The sequence below is a fragment of the Lethenteron reissneri genome, chromosome 48 (genome assembly GCF_015708825.2).
Source record: "Lethenteron reissneri isolate LAM-NWPU_2019-01 chromosome 48, ASM1570882v1, whole genome shotgun sequence".
In the NCBI taxonomy this organism is placed as follows: domain Eukaryota; kingdom Metazoa; phylum Chordata; class Hyperoartia; order Petromyzontiformes; family Petromyzontidae; genus Lethenteron; species Lethenteron reissneri.
In genome coordinates this window covers 11,145,585-11,163,649 of record NC_083826.1, presented here as the reverse complement: position 1 = coordinate 11,163,649, position 18,065 = coordinate 11,145,585, and the positions used below count along the sequence as shown (strand labels likewise).

Below are 18,065 nucleotides of genomic sequence, written 5' to 3'. Positions count from 1 at the left end.
GACCCCAAGAACACCATCCCCACCGTCAAACATGGAGGTGGAAACATTATTCTTTGGGAGCGTTTTTCTGCTAAGGGGACAGGACAACTTCACCGCATCAAAGGGACGATAGACGGGGCCATGTACCATCAAATCTTGGGTGAGAACCTCCTTCCCTCAGCCAGGGAATTGAAAATGGGTCGTGGATGGGTATTCCAGCATGACAATGACCCAAAACACACGGCCAAGGCAACAAAGGAGTGGCTCAAGAAGAAGCACATTAAGGTCCTGGACTGGCCTAGCCAGTCTCCAGACCTTAATCCCATAGACAATCTGTGGAGGGAGCTGAAGGTTTGAGTTGCCAAACGTCAGCCTCGAAACCTTAATGACTTGTAGAATTTTTCGATTTAAAGCTTTCGTGACTGAAGGGATTCATCTTCTTGGTTCTTTCGGTAAAGTCACGTAGAAGGGAAGTAATAAAATAATAAAAATAAAACATAATAAAACAATTCTCACGACGTTTCCGCCACAACGCAAGCAGCCGTCCTCAGGTGAAAACCAGGTCTGTCGAGGCGATAGCGTCTGAATGAAACAGCACACGTGCTTGGAGCATATATATAAGCTGGGTTGGAAGGGGGGAAAAGGGCACCTTGACAAAATAATATGCATATCAAGAGGAATTTAGCATATTTATGGGAAATGCAGGTATGTGATTAGTACTACTTATGACCGTGCATTATGCAGGATTAGCAGCATCAAAGGGAAGGGATATGGGAAATGCAAGTATGTGATTAGTACTAGTTATGCCCGTGCATTATGCAGGATTAGCAGCATCAAAGGGAAGGGATATGGGAAATGAAAGTATGTGATTAGTACTACTTATGCCCGTGCATTATGCAGGATTAGCAGCATCAAAGGGAGGGGATATGGGAAATGCAGGTATGTGAATAGTACTACTTATGTCCGTGCATTATGCAGGATTAGCAGCATCAACTGGTATGTGTCTAGGTGTGACTGCAAAGTTTAGTCCTTTAGCTAAAACTGATTTCAGACCTTCAGAAATAGAACTGTTACTGCGATTAATTACGACTTTGTTAACGTCTAGCTTTTCAATGTGTGGGTCCGATCTCTTGTTTGAGGCGGTTGAATTTGGAAATCAAGTTGTCCTTACATTTGGTCGACATAGCGGCAGCTGAAGAGGTAGTCATTTTGTCTACATGTTCCCAATCTTTAACAATCAAACCCCATAAATCCTCTAAACACCTAATTCTCTAAACCGAGAACCCTTTAAACCCATATCCTTCTAAACTGTAACCCTCTAAAACCCAACCCTCAAAACCCCTTTACCCTTAAAACCATAACGGTCTAAACCCATCACCCTCTAAAAGCCTAACCCATAAACCCCCAAACCTCTAACCCACTGAACCCTTAACCTAAACCCTTACAGTGAGGGAAAAAATATTTGATCCCCTGCTGATTTTGTACGTTTGCCCACTGACAAAGAAATGATCAGTCTATAATTTTAATGGTAGGTTTATTTGAACAGTGAGAGACAGAATAACAACAAAATCCAGAAAAAGGCATGTCAAAAAATGTTATAATTTGATTTGCATTTAATGAGGGAAATAAGTATTTGACCCCCTCTCAATCAGAAAGATTTCTGGCTCCCAGGTGTCTTTTATACAGGTAACGAGCTGACATTAGGAGCACTCCCTTTAAGTGTGCTCCTAATCTCAGCTTGTTACCTGTATAAAAGACACCTGTTCACAGAAGCAATCAATCAGATTCCAAACTCTCCACCAAGGCCAAGATTAAACAGCTCTCCAAGGATGTCAGGGACAAGATTGTACACAAGGCTTGAATGGGCTACAAGACCATCGCCAAGCAGCTTGGCGATAAGGTGACAACAGTTGGTGCGATTATTCACAAATGGAAGAAACACAAAATAACTGTCAATCTCCCTCGGCCTGGGGCTCCATGCAAGATCTCACCTCGTGGAGTTGCAATGATCATGAGAACGGTGACGAATCAGCCCAGAACTACACAGGAGGATCTTGTCAATGATCTCAAGGCAGCTGGGACCATAGTCATCAAGAAAACAGTTGGTAACACACTATGCCGTGAAGGACTGAAATCCTGCAGCGCCCGCAAGGTCCCCCTGCTCAAGAAAGCACATATACATGCCCGTCTGAAGTTTGCCAATGAACATCTGAATGATTCAGAGGACAACTGGGTGAAAGTGTTGTGGTCAGATGAGACCAAAATGGAGCTCTTTGGCATCAACTCAATGCACCGTGTTTGGAGGAGGAGGAATGCTGCCTATGACCCCAAGAACACCATCCCCACCGTCAAACATGGAGGTGGAAACATTATTCTTTGGGAGCGTTTTTCTGCTAAGGGGACAGGACAACTTCACCGCATCAAAGGGACGATAGACGGGGCCATGTACCATCAAATCTTGGGTGAGAACCTCCTTCCCTCAGCCAGGGAATTGAAAATGGGTCGTGGATGGGTATTCCAGCATGACAATGACCCAAAACACACGGCCAAGGCAACAAAGGAGTGGCTCAAGAAGAAGCACATTAAGGTCCTGGACTGGCCTAGCCAGTCTCCAGACCTTAATCCCATAGACAATCTGTGGAGGGAGCTGAAGGTTTGAGTTGCCAAACGTCAGCCTCGAAACCTTAATGACTTGTAGAATTTTTCGATTTAAAGCTTTCGTGACTGAAGGGATTCATCTTCTTGGTTCTTTCGGTAAAGTCACGTAGAAGGGAAGTAATAAAATAATAAAAATAAAACATAATAAAACAATTCTCACGACGTTTCCGCCACAACGCAAGCAGCCGTCCTCAGGTGAAAACCAGGTCTGTCGAGGCGATAGCGTCTGAATGAAACAGCACACGTGCTTGGAGCATATATATAAGCTGGGTTGGAAGGGGGGAAAAGGGCACCTTGACAAAATAATATGCATATCAAGAGGAATTTAGCATATTTATGGGAAATGCAGGTATGTGATTAGTACTACTTATGACCGTGCATTATGCAGGATTAGCAGCATCAAAGGGAAGGGATATGGGAAATGCAAGTATGTGATTAGTACTAGTTATGCCCGTGCATTATGCAGGATTAGCAGCATCAAAGGGAAGGGATATGGGAAATGAAAGTATGTGATTAGTACTACTTATGCCCGTGCATTATGCAGGATTAGCAGCATCAAAGGGAGGGGATATGGGAAATGCAGGTATGTGAATAGTACTACTTATGTCCGTGCATTATGCAGGATTAGCAGCATCAACTGGTATGTGTCTAGGTGTGACTGCAAAGTTTAGTCCTTTAGCTAAAACTGATTTCAGACCTTCAGAAATAGAACTGTTACTGCGATTAATTACGACTTTGTTAACGTCTAGCTTTTCAATGTGTGGGTCCGATCTCTTGTTTGAGGCGGTTGAATTTGGAAATCAAGTTGTCCTTACATTTGGTCGACATAGCGGCAGCTGAAGAGGTAGTCATTTTGTCTACATGTTCCCAATCTTTAACAATCAAACCCCATAAATCCTCTAAACACCTAATTCTCTAAACCGAGAACCCTTTAAACCCATATCCTTCTAAACTGTAACCCTCTAAAACCCAACCCTCAAAACCCCTTTACCCTTAAAACCATAACGGTCTAAACCCATCACCCTCTAAAAGCCTAACCCATAAACCCCCAAACCTCTAACCCACTGAACCCTTAACCTAAACCCTTACAGTGAGGGAAAAAATATTTGATCCCCTGCTGATTTTGTACGTTTGCCCACTGACAAAGAAATGATCAGTCTATAATTTTAATGGTAGGTTTATTTGAACAGTGAGAGACAGAATAACAACAAAATCCAGAAAAAGGCATGTCAAAAAATGTTATAATTTGATTTGCATTTAATGAGGGAAATAAGTATTTGACCCCCTCTCAATCAGAAAGATTTCTGGCTCCCAGGTGTCTTTTATACAGGTAACGAGCTGACATTAGGAGCACTCCCTTTAAGTGTGCTCCTAATCTCAGCTTGTTACCTGTATAAAAGACACCTGTTCACAGAAGCAATCAATCAGATTCCAAACTCTCCACCAAGGCCAAGATTAAACAGCTCTCCAAGGATGTCAGGGACAAGATTGTACACAAGGCTTGAATGGGCTACAAGACCATCGCCAAGCAGCTTGGCGATAAGGTGACAACAGTTGGTGCGATTATTCACAAATGGAAGAAACACAAAATAACTGTCAATCTCCCTCGGCCTGGGGCTCCATGCAAGATCTCACCTCGTGGAGTTGCAATGATCATGAGAACGGTGACGAATCAGCCCAGAACTACACAGGAGGATCTTGTCAATGATCTCAAGGCAGCTGGGACCATAGTCATCAAGAAAACAGTTGGTAACACACTATGCCGTGAAGGACTGAAATCCTGCAGCGCCCGCAAGGTCCCCCTGCTCAAGAAAGCACATATACATGCCCGTCTGAAGTTTGCCAATGAACATCTGAATGATTCAGAGGACAACTGGGTGAAAGTGTTGTGGTCAGATGAGACCAAAATGGAGCTCTTTGGCATCAACTCAATGCACCGTGTTTGGAGGAGGAGGAATGCTGCCTATGACCCCAAGAACACCATCCCCACCGTCAAACATGGAGGTGGAAACATTATTCTTTGGGAGCGTTTTTCTGCTAAGGGGACAGGACAACTTCACCGCATCAAAGGGACGATAGACGGGGCCATGTACCATCAAATCTTGGGTGAGAACCTCCTTCCCTCAGCCAGGGAATTGAAAATGGGTCGTGGATGGGTATTCCAGCATGACAATGACCCAAAACACACGGCCAAGGCAACAAAGGAGTGGCTCAAGAAGAAGCACATTAAGGTCCTGGACTGGCCTAGCCAGTCTCCAGACCTTAATCCCATAGACAATCTGTGGAGGGAGCTGAAGGTTTGAGTTGCCAAACGTCAGCCTCGAAACCTTAATGACTTGTAGAATTTTTCGATTTAAAGCTTTCGTGACTGAAGGGATTCATCTTCTTGGTTCTTTCGGTAAAGTCACGTAGAAGGGAAGTAATAAAATAATAAAAATAAAACATAATAAAACAATTCTCACGACGTTTCCGCCACAACGCAAGCAGCCGTCCTCAGGTGAAAACCAGGTCTGTCGAGGCGATAGCGTCTGAATGAAACAGCACACGTGCTTGGAGCATATATATAAGCTGGGTTGGAAGGGGGGAAAAGGGCACCTTGACAAAATAATATGCATATCAAGAGGAATTTAGCATATTTATGGGAAATGCAGGTATGTGATTAGTACTACTTATGACCGTGCATTATGCAGGATTAGCAGCATCAAAGGGAAGGGATATGGGAAATGCAAGTATGTGATTAGTACTAGTTATGCCCGTGCATTATGCAGGATTAGCAGCATCAAAGGGAGGGGATATGGGAAATGCAGGTATGTGAATAGTACTACTTATGTCCGTGCATTATGCAGGATTAGCAGCATCAACTGGTATGTGTCTAGGTGTGACTGCAAAGTTTAGTCCTTTAGCTAAAACTGATTTCAGACCTTCAGAAATAGAACTGTTACTGCGATTAATTACGACTTTGTTAACGTCTAGCTTTTCAATGTGTGGGTCCGATCTCTTGTTTGAGGCGGTTGAATTTGGAAATCAAGTTGTCCTTACATTTGGTCGACATAGCGGCAGCTGAAGAGGTAGTCATTTTGTCTACATGTTCCCAATCTTTAACAATCAAACCCCATAAATCCTCTAAACACCTAATTCTCTAAACCGAGAACCCTTTAAACCCATATCCTTCTAAACTGTAACCCTCTAAAACCCAACCCTCAAAACCCCTTTACCCTTAAAACCATAACGGTCTAAACCCATCACCCTCTAAAAGCCTAACCCATAAACCCCCAAACCTCTAACCCACTGAACCCTTAACCTAAACCCTTACAGTGAGGGAAAAAATATTTGATCCCCTGCTGATTTTGTACGTTTGCCCACTGACAAAGAAATGATCAGTCTATAATTTTAATGGTAGGTTTATTTGAACAGTGAGAGACAGAATAACAACAAAATCCAGAAAAAGGCATGTCAAAAATGTTATAATTTGATTTGCATTTAATGAGGGAAATAAGTATTTGACCCCCTCTCAATCAGAAAGATTTCTGGCTCCCAGGTGTATTTTATACAGGTAACGAGCTGACATTAGGAGCACTCCCTTTAAGTGTGCTCCTAATCTCAGCTTGTTACCTGTATAAAAGACACCTGTTCACAGAAGCAATCAATCAGATTCCAAACTCTCCACCAAGGCCAAGATTAAACAGCTCTCCAAGGATGTCATGGACAAGATTGTAGATCTACACAAGGCTTGAATGGGCTACAAGACCATCGCCAAGCAGCTTGGCGATAAGGTGACAACAGTTGGTGCGATTATTCACAAATGGAAGAAACACAAAATAACTGTCAATCTCCCTCGGCCTGGGGCTCCATGCAAGATCTCACCTCGTGGAGTTGCAATGATCATGAGAACGGTGACGAATCAGCCCAGAACTACACAGGAGGATCTTGTCAATGATCTCAAGGCAGCTGGGACCATAGTCATCAAGAAAACAGTTGGTAACACACTATGCCGTGAAAGACTGAAATCCTGCAGCGCCCGCAAGGTCCCCCTGCTCAAGAAAGCACATATACATGCCCGTCTGAAGTTTGCCAATGAACATCTGAATGATTCAGAGGACAACTGGGTGAAAGTGTTGTGGTCAGATGAGACCAAAATGGAGCTCTTTGGCATCAACTCAATGCACCGTGTTTGGAGGAGGAGGAATGCTGCCTATGACCCCAAGAACACCATCCCCACCGTCAAACATGGAGGTGGAAACATTATTCTTTGGGAGTGATTAGTACTACTTATGTCCGTGTATTATGCAGGATTAGCAGCATCAACTGGTATGTGTCTAGGTGTGACTGCAAAGTTTAGTCCTTTAGCTAAAACGGATTTCAGACCTTCAGAAATAGAACTGTTACTGCGATTAATTACGACTTTGTTAACGTATAGCTTTTCAATGTGTGGGTCCGATCTCTTGTTTGAGGCGGTTGAATTTGGAAATCAAGTTGTCCTTACATTTGGTCGACATAGCGGCAGCTGAAGAGGTAGTCATTTTGTCTACATGTTCCCAATCTGATATGGGCATTGTTGCACTCAAAGATAAATGTGATTTGTAGAGTGTCTTGTCTAACTGATCTAGATCGGTGCGCGTAAGTCTGATTTTCTCTGAGATAAGAGCTAAGCTAGTTCTAGACAGAATTCGTTTAGCATTATAATTGCTAGAGTAGATGTAGCTCTCAAGGGCCTGAGTCACATCGCTGCAGACGTAGCAAGATCTGAAATCTCTGCAACCCTCAAAAACGCTAAGATGCCAGCTAGCAACATCAGCAAAGATGAGCGTTTTTAATTAGCTCAATTAAAAAAGAGGGATGACATTGTCATCCTCTCAGCCGACAAAGGCAATGCCACTGTCATCATGGACAAAATAGAATACAACAACAAAATTCAAGAACTACTCAATGATGGCAGCTATACAAAAATAAAAAGAGACCCCACCAACAGCCTCGTTTCTAAAACCAACAAAATAATTTCTGCTTCAACCGCATTAATTGATCAGACCAAACAGTTCTCGTTGAAACCTTCTGCATCCAGGCCACCAAGATTATACGGCTTTCCAAAGATACATAAAGAAGATACACCTCTTCGTCCCATTGTCTCTACTATCAACTCCCCCACCTACAAACTGGCTCGTTTTTTGTCTGAAATCCTACGGCCTTTCACTGGAAAAACCACCTCTGCGGTACTAAACTCTACTGACCTGGTATCGACAATCAAGGGGATTTCCCTGTCCCCAGACGACCTGCTTGTCAGTTTTGATGTGGTTTCCTTATTCACCAAAGTTCCTGTACCTGACACCATCGCAATCATTTAAGACTTGGTTCATCAAGGACTGAACGCTGGGGTACCCCCCCTGATGAGACACTGCTTAACCAATACATACTTCACCTGGAATGGAACTTTCTACAAGCAAACTGAGGGCACCCCAATGGGCTCCCCCCTATCTCCGGTTGTAGCCAACGTGTTCATGGAGAAATTTGAGACTGACGCCATCCAGACTGCCACTCTACGCCCGACCTTATGGAAGAGGTACGTAGATGACACTTGTCATCTGGCCACATGGCCGGCCTGCTCTAGACCAATTTCTCCACCACATCAATTCCATACACCCAGCCATCAGATTCACCATGGAAGTCGAAAAAGATGGCAAGCTACCCTTTTTGGATGTCCTAATTAAAAGGAGACCTGATGGTTCAATGAGCCACTCTGTCTACAGGAAAGTCACCCATACGGATGCTTACCTAAAACCGGATTCCCACCACCATCCATCCCAGAAGAATTCCCTCATCAAGACTCTATACCATAGAGCCCAATGCATATCCGACCAGGAACATATTGCCAGTGAACTCAAACACGTACGCCAAGCTCTTAAGGCTAATGGTTACTCCGACTACACAATCCGCAAAGCCATCACTCCAACCATCAAGAAGGATCCTGTTGAGGAGCCTTTCAAGACCATCACCTTACCCTACATTGCTGGGGTCACAAAAAAGATCTCCAAAATCCTGATAAAACACAAGATCCAGGTCCGATTCAACACAGTACATAAAATCCGTGATCTGGTCCCGTCTGTAAAAGATGTGGTTCCAGACATACAGTACCCTGGCGTCTACAAACTAAGTTGCATATTCTTAGGTGTTTTCAGTAAAGTCACGTAGGTAAAACATTAAAATTAATAAAAGTAAAATAAAATAAAAATCACGACGTTTCGGAGGCAACACAAGTCTCCGTCATCAGGTGGAACCGTCACAGCCAGATTTGCTGCATCAAGTGAGGCAATGATGATACTATGTAGTCTATACTTTAGTTGTTTACGTGGTGGTTTTAGTTACTGCAGCTACATACTATTAACACTCCTTCCCTTTATTAATGCTACCCCAATCCCCTCCCTTTGATGCTGCTAATCCTGCATAATGCACGGACTTAAGTAGTGTAATAAAAGGACTCGAACACTTCTTTCTGTCTTCGTGTCTTTATTCAGGTTCACGTCTTTACCCACACGGCACTCTGTTATAACTCCTGTATTTGTAGCCCCCGGCTATTCACTGCTATTATAGCTTCCTCACCCCTCTGACTCTCTGCTTCATCTACTGTAACCTCCTCCCTGCAGACTTGCTGCTACCCCTATGTGCAGACCCTCTGGCTGTCACTGGATGCAGACCCGCTGCCCACTCTCTCTGTGCAGCCCCGCTGCTGACTGCAGCCTCCTTGCTGCTTCGGGTCGGTCACCGCTGGCCAACGGTGCCGATCCTCGCTTCCCCCGTGTTCGTGGCGATCTCGCCACCCCCGCTTCGCCCTACGTGGCCTTCCTCTGTTCCTGGCTCCCAGTCACTCTCCCTGCTCTTCCGGTTCCCCTCCTTCTATACTCAACCCCTCTCCCCCCACGTGACCTAACTCCTCCCCCCCTGACGGCACCTCAGAAGGGCCGTTTACAACCGCATTACATCACCCTCCCCCCTAAAGAAAATCCAGCCGACCTCGGCTGAATTGCAACCTGAAAAGCAATGCGGGTGTAAAGGGCCAACACGCAAAAAGACACGAAGCATTGAAGAACATTATAACAATAACACAACACAACACAATCTAACGAAACGTGAGGGATTTCGAGCGAGTACGGGTAGCCGGGCCGTCCCGGACGGTCGGCGGCCCACCCGCCGAGCGGGAACGTGGAAGGGTTTTAGGGGCGACGGGCGCAAGTTCTTCCGTCGCCATTGGAGGCCCGCCACTGTCCCGCTCGCGTCCAGAAACATCCCGTACTCGCGTCCGCGGAGGGATAGGAAGAGCTGCAGGTCCCGTGGGTTCTGCGGCTCCGGTCGGCGTCCCACAAGCGGAAGGTCCTCCTCCCTGCGCTGTCACGGCCGGCTTGTCTGTGAAGGGTACGACAGGCGCTCTCGCAAGGTCAGCAGACACAGGCAAGGGCGAGTCGGCAGCAACAGACCCCGGCAAGGCAACTTGGGGAGATGACGCATCCGGCCGTGGGGCAATGTATGGCTTCAACCGGGACGTGTGCACGAACCAACGCCGTGCACCAACCTGAACACGCGCCGACTGTGGGTTGGGAACCTCAATGAGGCGGACCGGACCCTGCCAAGGTCGATGTAATTTAGGAGATGTACCTGGCCGCACCTGTGGGCAATGAAGCCAGGCCAGGTCCCCCTTTTTCCAGGGACACTCCCCCTTTGAACGTCGGGCACACCGCTCATTCCTGGCCTGAGCCTTGGCAGTAGCCATGCGGGCATTTTCCCTCGCCTCAGCGACACGCCGAACGTTGTCCTTAATATACTCAGGAAGAGGCTTAACAGGCCCCCTCGCACCGGTTCCCAACTGGTCATGAATCGGCGGCACGTTCTCACGGCCGTACATAAGGAAAAACGGCGAGTATCCAGTAGCCGCGTGCGGCGTCGTGCGATACGCCGAAAGCACCCCAGGGATATGCAAATCCCAATCAGATTGGTTTTCCCCGACTGTATGGCACAGCATGGCGGACAGAGTCCGATTCAACCGTTCCACCATACCATCCGTTTGCGGGTGGTAGGGGGACGTCCGTATCTTTTTAGTTCCAAGAGCCGCACACACCTCCCCCAACAATTTAGACGAAAAGTTACGTCCCTGATCCATAAGGAGCCTCTCCGGAGCCCCTTTGTCCATTACATACCCAAATAGAAAGGCGTCCGTGATAGACGCCGCTGACTGGTCAGGCAAGGGCCAGGCCATCGGCCAGCGAGAGAGGTACTCCACCCCCACCAGTAAATACTTATTCCCTTTAGCTGATGGCGGAAAGGGTCCCAAAATATCTAACGCCACCAACTCATTAACCCGAGATACTTTAATCGATTGTATCGGCGGAACATATGGATGTTTAGGCGGCTTACGGCGGGCACAATCGGGACACGCGCGAACGTGACCGACGACATCCGTCGTCATGCCGTGCCAATAATAGTCTCGTTGCAGCGTCAATAGGGTTTTCTGCACCCCCAGGTGTAAAAGTGTGTCACAGTGCAAAGATCGAATCAACTCATAGCGCAATGACGCAGGCACAACGAGACGCCAGTGTTCCTGTATCCCTTCCCTCCACATCAGTAACCCATCTCGGAGAGCAGTTTCCGAATTACCACCCGCACCGACTTCCTTACCCGCCTTCTCCGTTCGTTTCCGTAACGACACCAAAGAATCGTCCAACATTTGCTCCCGAATCCACACAGACCTTGGAAGACGCAAAATCCCGTCAGCCGGTCCCCCTTCAACCGGTCCCGGTGTAAGCGGAGGTTTGAGAACATCCACTGCCCGCGCGACAGGTTGAGGGGGGGGCTGAGCCGGTCCACACCTATGCGTCCCCGACGCACACGCAGAAGGGGATTGTTGCGGCAACCTGGACAGTGCGTCCGCGTTAGCGTGACGCACACCCTTCCGATGGTGAATTTGGAAGGAGAATTCTTGCAACGTGTCCAGCCATCTCGCCAATTGTCCGGATGGCTGGTCCATCTTAAGAGCGTACTGCAAGGCCGCATGGTCCGTTCGGACAATAAACGACCGACCGTACAGATACGGTCGAAATTGGCGGAGAAAATACACAATAGCCAAAAGTTTCCTGCGAGTGACGCAGTAACGAGTTTCCGCGGGAGACAAAACCCGACTCCCGTACGCCACCACACGCTCAACACCACCTTTTGACTGGGACAACACCGCCCCAATCCCGGTGTCACTCGCATCAGTATCCAGAATGAAGGGATGTTCAAAATCCGGATAATCCAACGTCGGCGCAGTAGCCAGTAGGTCGCGCAGGCTCCGAAACGCCGCCTCCTCCGGCGGTCCCCACACAAATTTGTGCCCCTTCCCAGTAAGGAGATGCAAAGGCCTGGCGATAGTAGCGAAATTCGGAACAAACCTCCGGTAATATGAGGCGAACCCCAAAAACCGACGCACATCACCCACCGTGGCGGGGGTTGCCCAATCCCGGACACACGCAGTTTTCTCTGGATCCGTGGCCACCCCGTCCGCACTAACAATATGTCCCAAGTATCGAACGGAACGTTGCAGTAGATGACATTTCTTAGGCTTGAATTTCAAATTAGCAGAACGCATTCTGGCAAAAACGGCCTCCAACCGCAATAAATGCTCATCAAATGTGCGGCTGAAGACAATAATATCATCTAAATAAATGAGACATGTCTCCCACTGCAACCCCGTCAATACCAACTCCATCAATCTCTGAAAGGTGGCAGGGGCTGCATTCAACCCCATCGGCAGACAGTTAAATTGGAACAACCCCTGCGGCGTACGGAACGCTGTCTTTTCCCGCGAGGGCTCATCAAGGGGAAGCTGCCAGAAGCCCGAAGAGAGATCTAGCGTTGAAAAAAACTTAGCCCCTGACAAGGCGTCGAGAGAATCGTCCATACGCGGCAGGGGATACGCATCTGCCACCGACACTTTATTTAACTTCCGAAAATCCACACAAAATCGTAATTTACCATCTTTCTTTTTAACCAACACGACAGGCGCACCCCACGGGCTATTAGACGGAGATATAATATCCGCTTTCAACATGTCTTCCACTGCCCCTCGAACGTGCTCACGCTCAGCCGGACTCATCCGACGCGAGTTCAAGCGGATAGGGGCCGCGTCCCCCGTTTCGATGTGATGAGAGAGCAGCGAGGTGCGTCCCAAGTCCAAATCGTCCGAGCTAAACACATCGGAATAGCTCGCTAATAATTTATGAATCGCACAACGCTGCTCAGCGGAAAGGGCCGAATTTTCCGCACATAATTCGGCGATCCAACGATCGTCCACCCCTCCGTCGTGTGAAACACCACCCACCAGCCCCCCGTCCGGAATGTCACTCTGAGCCGTAAACGCCGTAGTGGCGTGTGCCACAACGGTACCAGCCGGCACACACACGCTTTCAGAAGTCGCATTTAACACCTGCAAAAACGGGCGCTGATCCGGACGGACAATGGTTTGCGCCCCCACCAGTGCCAATCCGCCCGTAACAGCGGCGGACGGCGACAGCAAAATTCCACAAGCACTCTGCCGACCCGGAACCGGCTTCCGGTATCGTAGGGGAATGAGCATCTGCGAGCCAGGTGGAATATCAACTGAAACTTCCGATAACGCCTGCACCTGGGCAACCGGAGCCGGTCGCCCCCAGGTGGACTGTAAAAACGCCAATTTGCGGCCCCCTGGCAGTTCAATGCAATTTTCATTGATTCTAATTAAAATGGGCATCTTAGCCAAAAAATCCGTGCCCAACAAGCAAGGAACCGCCAGGGACCTCGAAATTAACACAACGCCCGAGGCCGAGACCCCCCCGATAGAAATATTAGCGTCCACCTGTCCCACGATGCCCATACTACCCCCGTTCGCAGCGATGCAGGAAGCGTAAGCCGGCCTCACGGCCCCCGGTGGGATGTTCAAAAGATGGAATATGACATCCGAAATAATGGTCGCGGACGCCCCGGAATCCACCAAAATACGCACGTCCACCCCTTGGATCGACCCCGGTACAGTGGACGAACCTGTAGCGGCCGCGACAACCCGCCGAGCCAACTTACGCCACTGCGTTATCGAGCGACAAGGCGCAGATACTGGCCTCCCATATTTTAGAACATCCGCGTCGCACAACAACGGCGATGAGTGAGGTGTCAGGCCTTGCCGGGTGTCTGGTGCGCACCGACTTGCCTGTGCCGGAGGGTCTTTCTTTGGGACGTCCGCGATCGAGGCCTCCTGCTGGGGCGGCCCCGGAACCCGGGCCCAGCAGTCCCTGGCATAGTGGCCCCGACGGCCGCAGCGGAAACAGTCGACGTCGGGTCGGCGCGCAGCAGGCACCCCGTCCCGACGTGGCCGCGCCGGCGGCGGAGCCCGCGGCCCCGGCTCGCTTCGAGCCGGCCACGGAGTGGAGGCGGCCGACAGCTCCTTTGGGCCGGTCGCATCCGGCACATACACGGCCTTTGTAGGGTCCCACCCTACGGCCCCCCCATCGACGACAGGACCGCCCGTCCACGCCGTGACTTGTTTCCAGCGGCGGAGATTGAACTGGGCGTCCAAACACTTAGCCGCGGTCCGGGACGTGAGTTTCTCGTGACCGCAAGCCGGCATAGGAATGCCCAGATCCCGGGATAACTCCAACATCTTCCCCAAGATGAGAGGTTCCAGCAGGTCAGGCTCCGTCTCCGGGTAAGCGGCCATCGCGAGTTCCAGCACGGCGCCCCTGTACGCTACAGGCGACTCCTCCGGTGCGCGTTGCCGCTGCACGAAGCGGCGATGGGCGTCATCCGGTGGCTCGTACGCGTCCGCCATTTCGTCGAACACTCCACGCAATGTTTTCTTCTTCGCAGCTTTTATAGAGCGAAAAAAACGAACAGACTCATCGTCAAGGAGAGTCGGAAGCACCTCCAGCGCCTCGGCGTCCGTCCACCTTGCCGTTCGTACCGCCGCCAAAAATCGACAAGCGAACGCACTCCAATCGCCCCCGATGGAGAACTCCTTAACAGTTGTAAGGTGACGACTGCGGCTCCTTGGCCTGCTTCCGTCCGTCACCGACTCTTCCGGCGGCAAGTTCAGCAAGGCGTCGCAACGCGGTGTCGCCAAGATGGCGGACGATCTTCGTGGCGGCCCCAAGATGGCGGCTTCCCGCCTTCCGTGGTGCGCCACGCCCAAGATGGCGTCTTCACGCCGCGTGGTCGATGGCGGCGCCATCGAAGACGACCCGGGCTCCTGCCGATCACCACCATCACCTTCCAACGCCGCCCTTGGCGTGACAAGGTCACACAACTCCGTGATGACGGTTTTTAGGGTCGCCAGTTGCTCCGCCATCCGGGTCCATCTTAAATCTTCGTCCTTCAACGCAGATGGGTCGGGCGCAGCGGCAACCTCCTCCACACCCGGGCCCTCACGGATCTCTCCCTCCGCCGAAGTGAAGCCGACCTCAGGAGGAAGATCGTCGTCGTCCGATGATGAAGCCGACGCCGGAGATGGGATATTCTTCTTCCTCAGTTGTTTCGCCATGCCGTTTCACTTCTGACTCCAGTGTAATAAAAGGACTCGAACACTTCTTTCTGTCTTCGTGTCTTTATTCAGGTTCACGTCTTTACCCACACGGCACTCTGTTATAACTCCTGTATTTGTAGCCCCCGGCTATTCACTGCTATTATAGCTTCCTCACCCCTCTGACTCTCTGCTTCATCTACTGTAACCTCCTCCCTGCAGACTTGCTGCTACCCCTATGTGCAGACCCTCTGGCTGTCACTGGATGCAGACCCGCTGCCCACTCTCTCTGTGCAGCCCCGCTGCTGACTGCAGCCTCCTTGCTGCTTCGGGTCGGTCACCGCTGGCCAACGGTGCCGATCCTCGCTTCCCCCGTGTTCGTGGCGATCTCGCCACCCCCGCTTCGCCCTACGTGGCCTTCCTCTGTTCCTGGCTCCCAGTCACTCTCCCTGCTCTTCCGGTTCCCCTCCTTCTATACTCAACCCCTCTCCCCCCACGTGACCTAACTCCTCCCCCCCTGACGGCACCTCAGAAGGGCCGTTTACAACCGCATTACAGTAGTACTGTTCACATACCTGCATTTCCCATATCCCCTCCCTTTGATGCTGCTAATCCTGCATAATGCACGGGCATAAGTAGTACTAATCACATACCTGCATTTCCCATATCCCTTCCCTTTGATGCTGCTAATCCTGCATAAAGCACGGGCATAAGTAGTACTAATCACATACCTGCATTTCCCATAAATATGCTAAATTCCTCTTGATATGCATATTCTTTTGTCAAGGCGCCCTTTCCCCCCCTTCCAACCTAGCTTATATATATATATGCTCCAAGCACTGTGCTGTTTCATTCAAACACTGTCGCCTCGACAGACCTGGTTTTCACCTGATGACGGCTGCTTGCGTTGTAGCCGAAACGTCGTGAGAATTGTTTTATTATGTTTTATTTTTATTATTTTATTACTTCCCTTCTACGTGACTTTACCGAAAGAACCAAGAAGACTTGGAGAATATCTGCAAAGAGGAGTGGGACAAAATCCCTCCTGAGATGTGTGCAGACCTGGTGGCCAACTACAAGAAACGTCTGACCTCTGTGATTGCCAACAAAGATTTTGCCACCAAGTACTGTCATGTTTTGCAGAGGGGTCAAATACTTATTTCCCTCATTAAAATGCAAATCAAGTTATAACATTTTTGACATGCGTTTTTCTGGATTTTGTTGTTGTTATTCTGTCTTTCACAGTTCAAATAAACCTACCATTAAAAGTATAGACTGATCATTTCTTTGTCAGTGGGCAAACATACAAAAACAGCAGGGGATCAAATACTTTTTTCCCTCACTGTAAACCCAAATCCTATAAACCCCTAACCCTCTGAACCCCTTTACCCTAAAACCCCTTTACGCTGAAAACCCTAACCCTCTAAAACCCTAAACCTCTAAACCCTTCACCCTTTAAACCCCTATACCCCAAATAGCCTAATCCTCTAAACACCTAACCCTCTAAACCCCTTTACTCTGAAAACCCTAACCCTCTAAACCCCTAACTCTCAAATCCCCTCAACCCCTGACACTCTCAACCCCTAAACCCTATAACCCTCGAAATCCCGAAACCTCTAAACCCCTTATCCCTGAAATAACCCGAACCTCTAAACCCTTAACTTTATAAATCCCTAACCCTCTAAACCCCTAACCCTTTGTGTGGAATGTGGTGGGGGTGGGATCATGGGGTGGGTGGTGTGCAGTGGGTATCACAGGGGGGTGAATGGGTGCAGGCTGTGTGTGGTGGGTATGGTGATAGTGGTCGTGGTTCACAACGATCCGTGACCACCACCACCACCTCTACTGTGTGGTGGACCGGCCACCACACAGCAGCACGCGTCGGAGGAGTGAACGGATGGTTCTCGCTATGCGGGCCAGACTCCCTCGCTTCCTCTTCTCCTCCTGCATCACCATCACCTGATCCTCTTTCCTTGTCATCTCCTTCTCCACCATCTTCTCCACAAATGTCTCCTCCATCTGCACCACCATCTCCTCCTCCTGCTCCTTCGTCAATACCTCCTCTGTCTCCCCCCTCATCTCCTCTTCTTCCTGCACCACAAGCTCCTCCACCAGGATCTCCTCCTCCTGCACCACCAGCTCTTCCACCAGGGTCTCCTCCTCCTGCACCACCAGCTCCTCCACCAGGGTCTCCTCCTCCTGCACCAACAGCTCCTCCACCAGGGTCTCCTCCTCCTGCACCACCAGCTCCTCCACCAGGGTCTCCTCCTTCTGCCCCACCAGCTCCTCCACCAGGGTCACCATGGCGACAGCGCCGCAGCTGGCTGCAGTCCCGGATCGCTCTCACAGTTTATCAACCGTAACCACACCTCGTACCTTACCCACGTCCTTCTTCACTCACCACCACTCTTCTTACACTTTCATCTTCCATTACATTTTTCATATAATTTATTTTGTTTCATTATTTTCATTATTACTTTGGCGTCGCCCGAGTTTTGGGTGGCGGCCGATCCCTGCACCCAAACCCGCCCGCCTCCGTGTTCACTGCACACGCCTCGCGGCGCTACAACAGCCGACAAATGCCGTTTACTGCAGTGCCACACAACTCGCCTCAACTGCCGCATCGCACAGCTGTTGGGCAGTGCGAGTAAACGAGGCCTGTTGCTTCGATTCACGAAGCTGGAGGACGCTGGCTGTATTGTTCATGCGGCGCGGCTTAACATCCGCCCCGGGCACGGTTTCTACCAGCAACGTCCTCACAAGGCACCTCTTCCGGTACCATCAGCGACTGTGAGCTTGGCGTGCCCCAGCATCGCCAGCAAGTGGGAGATCTACGTGCTCCGTCCAACGTTCACCACCATCAGCGAGTGGGAACGCGAAGCAGACTGTCATCTCCTCAACACGAGAGAGTTGGCTTGCCTGC

At 49.5% G+C, this 18,065-nt stretch overlaps 1 protein-coding gene across 1 annotated transcript in view; it reads right to left on the bottom strand.

Annotated features, from left to right (window-relative positions):
- Positions 1-17,173, bottom strand: part of LOC133354718 (F-box/WD repeat-containing protein 5-like) — a 104,994-nt gene extending 87,821 nt beyond the window's left edge. Inside the window, exon 1 of the mRNA XM_061571772.1 lies at positions 17,001-17,173. Coding sequence (XP_061427756.1) covers positions 17,001-17,173 — 173 coding nt within the window. The remainder of the gene's footprint in view (positions 1-17,000) is intronic.
- Positions 17,174-18,065: the final 892 nt, after the last annotated feature.